This window comes from Gymnoscopelus microlampas, assembly GCF_963454915.1.
Source record: "Gymnoscopelus microlampas genome assembly, chromosome: 13".
NCBI classification, from domain to species: domain Eukaryota; kingdom Metazoa; phylum Chordata; class Actinopteri; order Myctophiformes; family Myctophidae; genus Gymnoscopelus; species Gymnoscopelus microlampas.
Window position 1 is genome coordinate 5,263,638 of NC_139950.1, and position 10,835 is coordinate 5,274,472.

Sequence of the window (10,835 nt, forward strand, 5' to 3'; positions counted from 1 at the left end):
AAAGTTGGAGACCTCACACGGTAGTAGCAGCGCGCCTGTCAGAACGTTAGAGAGAGAAAAAAGTCACTAACACTCTGGACCGCCACAGGCTATCCTAGTCTAGTTACATTACCTAGTTACTTTTAGTTAGCAGAGACAAAATAGCAGTTTCATGTTTTTGGTAAAAATGTATCTTTGAGAAAATTACGTGAACAAACACGGCTGTATTTGGGCAGGTTGTTGAACGTTAAATCTTTGTGTGGTACAGCTGAGATCCAAGCCATACTAGTCTCTTCTCTTGAATACATTGTTAGCCTCACACTGTATTCAATCTTGAAGAGGAGAGCTGCGACATGTGAACAGCTTTCTCATAGACCAGCCACACATGTACAGTGTGTACTGATCACTATGTAGTCGGCAAAGAAGTTAATGTTTACAAACACAAACCACCGTCACTCTCTAGTCTTAAGCGCGTCTCTATGTACAGTTTTCCTCCCAAGGGGCTGGACCGTCGGAAAAGGGGGCGTGGCTAACTTTTGGTGACGCGACGTGATCACAGTCTATAGGGCTCAGGGACAGGAAGTGTTCCAGGAACCTCCATGAGTCTGAACGTGTCTGTTATAAAATATAAATACATCAACATTATAACATTATGGAGCTTTTGAACTTCCTCACTGTTAATAAAATAAACTAAACTAAAATATAATAAAATATAATACAATACAATACACTAATCTAAACTGAACTACTAAACTAAAGTAAACTAAATAAACTCCAGCAGGTCCAGAACCTCCATGATTCTAAATGTGTCTCTGTTATGAATAACCTTCATCCTGATGTTTATCACCATCATCATCCTCAGTGTGTTTAGTGATCAGTCACATTCACACTGTCCTCTGATGCCCTCTGCTGGCTGAAAACTACATGACATGTCAGTGTACTATGTCAATGTTCATAATAATAATAATAATAATAACAATAATAATAATAAGGGTAATAATAATAATAATAATAATAATAATAATAATAATAATAATAATAATAATAATAATAATAATAATAACAATAATAATAATAATAATAATAATAATAATAATAGTAGTAGTAGTAGTAGTGGTGGTAGCAGATGCTATAACCAAGGTAAAATCTGACTTATTATAAGTTATTCTACTGCGCAGTAGAATGTATTTCACAATGCATGCCCATGGGCATGCATTGTGCATGCCCATGCCCATGCCCATGGTAGTGCATATTCTATTTATATATTGATTTTGTGAGTTAATTTCTGAAACCTTTTGACTACAGAACCCTATACATTCTAGTGTTTTAAAGGCATAACTCCTTTTAAATATATATATATATATATATATATATATATATATATATATATATATTATGACCCAATCCGGCCGGGACAACAGGAAATGTGTTAAACCCAATGACGACACAAGGCCCTAAAAAAGGGAGACCGTTTCATACAGTAATTTAAACTTGTATTTATATTCCAGCGACTACATCTGATGTTTATAAGCAGAATTTAATTGAATACATAAAGCAGAATGCATGCCGTCTGTCTGTCTGCATCCATTTTCTGCTGTTGGGTTGCAGCAATCAGTCTGAACTGAACTTTGGCATAACCAGCGGCGTATAAAGTTGATTTATAAATTTGTAGTCATGGTCCCATAGCCCGGAGCGGCTATGTCGCAGTTTTATTGTTGTCAACCAATCAGCGGACGGTCTGTGGGATCTCAGCAATCAGGAAGAACAGTGATTTAGGATTATGTAATGTTTTGGTGACCTCAAATCACCTGGCTTGGAAAGCCAGATACATATTGATACATATTGAATTACTGATACATGAACATTTGATTTATTTTACAACGACTTTGACCCTCTGGCCTGTCAGAATCAAGCACCTGTTTTATAATGTTATTTTTGCACATATATTTGAAGCACACGCGTATACCCGACTAGTTGGATTTAGGCCAATAGGCTACTTTACTATTGAGATGACACACTTTAGTAGACTGATGCATTCAGAAAGACAACTTCAAATAATTAATCAGATTGATTAGTCTGGTTAACTGTGTGTGTGTGTGTGTGTGTGTGTGTGTGTGTGTGTGTGTGTGTGTGTGTGTGCGTGTGTGCTTGTGTGCGTGTGTGCGTGTGTGCGTGTGTGCGTGTGTGTGTGTGTGTGTGTGTGTGTGTGTGTGTGCAAAAACAGCAGGTCATATTCCTCATTGGTTGAAGGATTCAAGACAAAGACAGTCTGTAATAGGCTATAGGAAGACATGGATCCTGGTAACTCTCACCTCAACAATGGCAGGTTGGTCACAATTAGGGGTGCATGGGAAACCAATACTATTGTGATTTTTGATATTGTAATATTGTGAATTGTGTTGTCTTTTCCTGGTTTTAAATGAGCTGCATTAGAGTAAATTGAACTTATATGACTGTTATAGCATTCTATTATTTGCTCAAACTCAGCGTGTTGCTGTTTTTTTAGCGTACTTTATAGTATTTTATTTATTGTATCGAATGACAAGGCATTTTTGGTACTTGATAGTATCAAAGCAGTTCGGTCGGTGCAATAAAAGTATGGAATTTGACCTCTGAGTTGCATTTGACTTCTGTGTGGTTTACAGGGAGGAGCAGGATAGAGTGGTGTCTCCTGCACCTAGCTGTGAGTCCATGAAAAGTGACTGGTCCATGGAACTGCCTCATAACTTTAAAGATGTCCCTTATCCACACTCAACATGGTAAGAATACAAAAAATGCCTCAGGTTGTAGAAACTCGACAGTTACTTACACTATTACATATTCATATGTTAATCACATAATAATAATAGTAATCATGATCATAATAATCATATAAGTCATAATACATTATTAGTACTAATAATAACATTGTATCGCAGGTTTACAGGTATCAATAACGACAATAAGTGGTTGAAGTTTGTTTTTGGGAAAGCTCCATAATTTTTTGTTATTTTCAGGAAGAGAAAATAAAATAAAAGGGGTGGGGAGAGCTAGGAGGAAAGAAATCAAACAGTAAAGAATAACATGTGTATGAGAGGCAAAAATCTAAGATATATGTACACATACATATAGCATAATCCAGCTGGTACAGTATACATAAGGTTAGACACAAAGGTGGTAACACTTCGGTATAGGTCCACATAGCAGCAGGTATGTACATTGTTGTTGTTGTTGTTATTGATGATGATGATGGTGATGCTTTGGTTGTCAGTATAAATCTGTGTTTGGTTTCAGTTTGCATCAGAGTGGTTCAGCTATGCACAGGTCTCCTGCACATAGCTACGTGTCCATGAAAAGTGAACGGTCCATGGGTCAACCTTACAACTTCAAAGGAGATGTCCCTTATCCACACTCATCATGGTGAGAAAATAAAGAAGTACCTCAGGTTGTACAAACTAGACGGTTGATGTGATTTCAACAATGAATAATGACAATATTGATAATAATAGTAGTTCATTATTGTTGATGATTGTATTTTTGTCCTATAATGTATTTGTATAAGGAAGGGGTCTTTTTCAGGCTCAGGAACCCTTAGTCAATTGTCATTGACCGATTTGAAAGATATACAGGAATTGAGGCCTTTAGCCTGCTGGTAGCGAGCAAGCACAACAAAATACTGTATGATGTTGATCGGATTTGTAGATTGCACTGTATTGAGACCAGATATGTTAACGTGCAGCTCCATGGTTTTCAGGATCCAGAAGGAGAGCAGACTGTCCCTCTCCCAGCTGTCTGTCCATGAAGAGTGACAAGTCCATGGATCGACTCTTCAACTTCAAAAGACAGACTAGGTCTCCTGAGCTGAGGTGAGGAAGCTTGATCATCAGAGTTTAGAATGTTATTGTAGACTGTAATGTTTCTGTCTTTCCCTCTAACCCCATCTCTTGTTCTCACTCTAACACTATCTCTCTTCACCCTCCTCTCCCCAATGAGTTCAGCTCCAGTGTTCTGACTGCAGACCATGTCAGATGCTCTGTGTGTTCTTCCATCCTGAGGGACCCTGTGTCCATCCCCTGTGGACACAGTTACTGCAAGCTCTGCATCAATACATTCTGGTCCCAGCCAGGCCCTACAGGAGACTATGTGTGTCTCCTGTGTGAGATGAGCTACCCAGTCCGTCCTGAACTCTCTGTTAACGTAGCATTGAACGGGATGCTACAGGCTCATCATCAGACAGGCTTTAGTCCAGTAGATGTAGCTTGTGATATTTGCTTCAGCATCACACGACCAGCCATGAAGACCTGTCGCACCTGTAATGTGTCCTACTGTGAGAATCATCTTGGGCACCATTACACTGTCCCAGCAATGCAGAAACATACCCTGGTCCAGGTCAATGAAGACACAAGACTCTGGAACGGAATGGAGGAGATCAAAGAGGTGAGAGCAATGTTTGTGCAGATCTGTGGCTATTGGGGCATTAATGTCTGCTGTGAAATAGCTTTTATGTTTTCCATTGAAATAACACTAAACTATGGATATGTGCTCTTAGTCTATCTTTTTTTTTTTTTATCATAATCATGTCTGTCAAGTTTAGATCAAATGTCATCAAACTAAATAAACTTGTGATCATTCTTAAAAGGAACCGATTGTGGACAGTGAGTCTGAAGAGCATCAGGAAATTGCTGGTAAGAGGAGGAAGAAGAGGAGGAAGAAGATGGCTGTTGAAAAGGATGAGATGATCGAACCTCCTGCTGTGGACTGGGATGTCTACAGTGCCATCAGGGACCACACGATGGCATCCTACGACCTGACCAACACTCACACACTAGACACACTGAAAATGTGGGTGAAAATGATATGTGTGTTATGCTGTGCTATGCCTTTAGTTCTGGCAGTTTTTTCAAGAACAGGCACAAGTTCTTGCAGTTTGGCGTTAGGATACGAGCCCACTCAGCTCAGGGACGGACACCTCAACACATTGCCAGGGCCGGGAATAGAACCTGAGACCTTCTGTTTCCCAAGCGGCCTTTCTACCGATGGTTCTCTCATCATGTGCTGTGTGTGTGTTGTATGTGTGTGTGCTGTATGTGTGTGTGCACGCATGCACACACACATACACACGCACACACACACACACACACACACACACACACGCACACACACACAGACACAGGCACACACACAAGCACACACACACATGCTCGTTCTCTCTCTCATCAATGAGAGCGAGCTGAAACCCATTGGCACCTGCGCATTAGTAGCCTAATTGTATTGCCGGAGATGGGCAGTATTTCAACATACTAAAAATAAATAATATTGAATATATGAAATACATATTTCAAATATTTTTCGTATTTTGTCATTTGTGTTTGGCTGAGACAGAAAATATTAGCTGTACCCTGTATAATTTGTATCAAGATATTTTCAGATCTTGTATTTTCAACATTTTTAGTATATAACATACATACATTTGTTTTAATTTAATTTAATTCTCAAATGTACACATTTTAAACATTTACACATGAAGGTTTAAACTGTAAAAACACAATGTGAGATGTCACTTCTACTCCGCCTCTGATTGACTCTCAGAACACATTTTCTTTTTTCAAAATCTTTTTATTAGGTTTTTTAGACAAAGCCCAGGGGCTCAGAACAAATTCAACCACAAATGTATACTGTCACGAGGCAGCCCGTGCCCTATAGACATTAACAGGGACATGGACTACATCTACGATCTACTTAGCTGCTTCCTTTAATCAATTAACGTCACCGGCCGTTATGGAAGTGTCCGTTTAGGGTTTCATAATCTGTACCTGTACCTCAATGCATTGTAAAATAACAAGGGACTAAATGGTTTTCCAAACATCTGTTTTTATCTGTTGATTGTGGTCACCTGTCTCCTCTGCAGTGCTCGCAATCCTGTTAATTGGGAGTAAGGTGCTGTAACTGTAGAGGAGGAGGGGTGTTTGTTCTTATGTATCATGTTTGTCTTACATTGATGGGTTTTGTGAAGGAATGGATCTCTGGAATTTTAACTTGGAACTGTTTATTAAGCATGGTAATTGTGTAGATAATTCATGGGTCGTAGTTAACCTTGTTTGAATTAATTCATGGCAATTACGGTTCATTTGTTTGTGATTTTTGGAGGTAAATAAATGTACAAAACTTGCATTCCTGTATTCTGTCTGTTCTTGGAGCCTTGGGGCAACTGACTGCTCATTCTGGGTATAGTGGGGGGCCCTCAAAGATAATTGGCCCAGGGACCCCTGTGAGTCTTACTCCGTCCCTGTTGGGGAGCCAGGTGTCTATCAATTCTAGTCTACCTACCAGGTTCTGTGAGGGGTGGGACTAAAAAAGGAGGAAGGAAAACAGTCTGAGTCAGAGAAACGGGTGAGTTTTTTTAAGTGTTTGTTATAATCTGGCAAATGTCACCAAATTAAGAGCCAGTGATCAGTGAGAATATATAAGCTCCAAACAAACTAACTGTCCTGTTAAAAACAGGACAGTTGGTGTGTTTGGAGCTGGGCGGTTTTTCACTCAGTATTTCTACCATAAACAGCTGACATTAATAACTACAAGGTGGGCTGTGGCTGCTGGTCAACTAACACACTAGCCTGGAGTAGAAGAGAGTGTGTGAGACATTTCAACAAGTTTCTGAGTGAGTATGGAAGCTATCAGAGAACTGTAATGACAGACATTTATAGTTGAAGGATAGAATGTTTAATAGTGTTGTGGTGTTTTGGATATTATGCTTCAGCACACAGACAAACAGGTGGGGTGCTGGGTTTTCTAGCACACAGACAGACAGGTGGGGTGCTGTGTTTTCTAGCACACAGACAGACAGGTGGGGTGCTGGGTTCTCCAGCACACAGACAGACAGACAGTACTGGGTTCTCCATCACGTTGGATCCAAACTTTTTAGCTCAAGACCCAAAAGAGAAATTTGATGTCTCTCCGGGACCCAAACTAGTGAAAATAGCCGATCTACAAGCTAACACCGCGTTGAGCTTGTAGATATGCTATTTTCAATACTTAAGAGATTTTTTTCCCCTATTTTTGGGGGGAGACCCGTAAAGACGTATGTAAAGACACCGTTACAGTAGTCAAGTCTACTGAAGATGAATGTATAGATATATAAATACACTGTTACTGTAGTCCAGTCTACCGAAAGATGAATGTGATATACGTATGTAAAGACACCATTACAGTACTAAATCCTGCTGAGACATTAATCTGTGATATATTTCTGAGGTTATAGTAGGCTGACTTGTATTAATGTGGCTGTTTAAATGCAGCTCTGAGTCCATGACTATGCCAAGGGTTTTGACTTGGCTAGGGCTAGTAGCCTACTACCAGGGTAAAACATTTCCACGATGTGTAGGCTGGGGCATGTGCACTGCTGAGAGGTGAGAGATGTTCACAACCAATGTCCAACTGCTTGTAGAAATGTAACTGTGTACAGTATGTTTAAATGGATCTGTACAATGTTTTCTTCCTGTGTGCTCAAGCATGCGCTGCATCCATAAGCCTGCAGAGGGAGCTGCCTGACCAGGAGCTCCTTGCCACTTCTGTGGAGAGTCTGGCTATCACTGAGTTCACTGTGTGCACACACACACACACACACACACACACACACACACACACACACACACACACACACACACACACACACACACACACACACACACACACACACACACACACACACACACACACACACACACACACACACACACACACACACACACACACACAAACCATTTATTTATGTCCACATAAAGGATAATACATACAGGGACACAAATATTATCGGTACAGTAGGGTTACATTCACAAAATCATGGCATATGTTTTCATGATAGCTACAATAGGCATGTCACTCAGTATTTACTTAGGTATAAGTAAAAGCGTCTCCGCCATATATGGCGACTGCCAATTATAGCAGAGATAGCACAATACTTTGCCAGCCTTTTTGGGCAAGTTGTTGAAGCCCTCTAACAACTAGTCTGTGGGTATGTCCCAGGCTGCCGAATATGAAAACAAATAGTCTGCACCTATAACCTAGCTCTGAGATGGTATGTAGGAGTGGTTGGTATTTAATGACCTTGGTCAAAAAGGCCTCCTCTAGGCTAAGGTCAAAGGTGCATGCTATCTCTAACACAGACACTTCCCTGGACTCTTCATTCACCACAACATCTGGTGTATTAGCTGTCAAAGATGTAAAGATGTCTGGGTTATCACAGAGATGGAACATGGATGAAATGACACAGGAATGTTTGTACATTCTCACTGTAGATGCATGATATTTTGATATGTCCTTCACTATTCTATCGTGACGTGCTACAGTACATCCCTTTGTATGCATAACAGCCATTCAAGATGTGCGACAGTGTTTCAGTGATCTGTTCTGTGGTGTGGTGCATGCAATGAGGAGGGGGTCAGTTATAATGTCCTCTGAGACCCTCACAGTCCCAGAGTCAGACCTCACCCAATTTAAGGACACTCCAGTGCGGGTACAGAGGTCGTTCAGATCTGGCCAATCTGACCAGACCCCAAAACCAGCAGAACGGGTGTCAAGTTTCCCACTGGGTTTCCTCCTAAATCCAAGAAAGTGTGGCTCTGACTCCCTGGCCAGTGGGACCTTACCCCTCCTTAGGTCCAGAAAAAGGGAGGATCGAGCCAGCGCCGTAACATCCTTGTCGTCGTTGTTCAGCATTTTGAGGTGGTGGGAAACAAACACACACACACACACACACACACACACACACACACACACACACACACACACACACACACACACACACACACACACACACACACACACACACACACACACACACACACACACACACACACACACACACACACACACACACACACACACACACACACACACACACACACACACACACACACACACACACACACACACACAATTGTAAGGTCTTATGGACAAACAGAAACCACCAAAAGCAGAGTTTAAGGTTCTTTATTCAAACACAAACAAATCATTCTCTCTCTCACTGTGGCTCTTCACTGGATCCTAAAAGTGTCAGGGTGGGGTTCAAGCCAATTTATAGGGTTGTCAGGAAACACACCTGTAACCACTGATCATGCCACTTTTGGCCAAACCATCTTGTCTGAGGACAAGGTTTTGTAAAAGAGGTGTTGAAGAGGAACACTGGTGACAGTATCAGAAATCCCCCTGACTATTTGGTTTGTTCTGGTGGGAGGGGCCATGGGGCTATATAGTGGTGAGCTGGTTGTTTTCTGGCAGTCTGCTGTCTACGGAGATAGGTGGTCAGCTGTGTCTAAGGAGGTGTGTTATTTTTGTGTTTAAATGCATTTGTTGTTTATTTGTTATTTGTTCTTATATATAATTATTATATAATTAATTAGATCATTTATTGTATTTTATTATTATAATAATACTGGAATTGAATTTACTTTGGTTTATATTTGGATTATTTGCAGTTATATGTTTTTGAATATTTCTTTATTTTCTATGTTACAGACGACTGGTCTCCTTGTTTTGCCAATTCATTGTAAACTTGACACTTTGTGGGAAATAAACTTGCACTTCTGCGTGCTTCGCCATCCTTATTGAACATGTCTGATAGTACTTGAAAGTACTAGGGTTACATACTACCTTCACCCAACCTGGGGTGTGACACACACACACACACACGCGTGGAATGAACTCGTTCTCATGCTATTCAACAAAAATGTGGAATGCCCTACGTAAAGGAGTATAAAACCCTACTCACTTTCAAAACTGCCCTAAAGAAACGCCTTCAGGAGGCTGCAATTCAAAAATGGCCCCTGTCAAAGTCTTAACCTAACCCCCCCCCCCCCCCCCAAACTTTTCTTCTCTTGTACATATTTTTTACTTTTCATAGCAGTAAGCTGATTGTATGACGTTCTGTATAGTGTGTGTATATCTGTCTGCAATATGTCATCATGATTTGTGTGCGTGGAGATCTCATTTTAAACAAGCTTAGTGCTCTATGAGTCTTTCAGTTTAGACCTTGTATTGTGAATTTGTACTTCCATGTACTGTTCTTATGTCTTACTAAATAAAGTACATCAAGCACGCACGCTACACACCTCATACACATGAGCGAGTTGTAGTTTTTACTGTGCTTGTTAAACTATGTCCATCGGTTTGTGACCTTTGTGTTTGACCTCTGTGTGGTTCCATTGTTGAGGGAGTCAGGGGTAGCTCTGGGGCAGCGCTGCCGCCATCTTGGAGTGTAATCGCCGTCAGGACCCTTCTTTTCTGCACATAGCTGCATATAACTGGAAAGCAGCCCTGGAATTTCGTCACTTGGTCTTTGGTGTTGTCTATTTTTTGAGGGCGCAAATGCCAGGGCAGGAAGGCCATCAAATAAAACAAGATGTTTGTCCCTTGAAAAAAATAATTTAAGGGTCTATCTGATAGGCTCTGTTCTAAATGAATCAAAACAATTTAATTGGGCGTGAGCAACGTTTTCGGGCACATGATCACTTGATCATCAAAATAAGTGCCAGACAGTGGAAACCACCAGTGCTGTTACAAACACTAATGTTTACTGGAATTGTATTGATCAACAATATTGATAGCCCGATCTGATCAACTGATAGATCAAGTACCATTAGTGCCATTGATGGCACCTGTGTTTTCCTTATTTCAAGTTAAAATTACTGCTGTTGAAAAAGTTTGTTCCAAACATGGATATTATTATATAATAGGTCCACAATGGAAACAAGTCCCCAGGCCTTTTTGTGTTATCCTTTTAGCCTTAATGCCCTTTGAACACACACCTTATGGATAGGCCTATTTGATATTCCTGCTCCTCTTTCTTATGACTATTTTGTAACTACAAAAAGTTGAGAAGT

The 10,835-nt window shown here is 40.5% G+C and overlaps 1 protein-coding gene across 1 annotated transcript; it reads left to right on the forward strand.

The window, feature by feature from the left end:
- The first annotated feature begins 2,266 nt into the window (after nt 1-2,266).
- Nucleotides 2,267-3,818, forward strand: LOC311058802 (uncharacterized protein). The gene is made up of 4 exons (XM_084076312.1): nt 2,267-2,305; nt 2,625-2,738; nt 3,253-3,378; nt 3,713-3,818. Exons 1-4 carry the CDS (start codon nt 2,271-2,273, stop codon nt 3,765-3,767), a joined length of 330 nt encoding a protein of 109 aa, XP_083932438.1. The 5' UTR covers nt 2,267-2,270; the 3' UTR covers nt 3,768-3,818.
- Nucleotides 3,819-10,835: the final 7,017 nt, after the last annotated feature.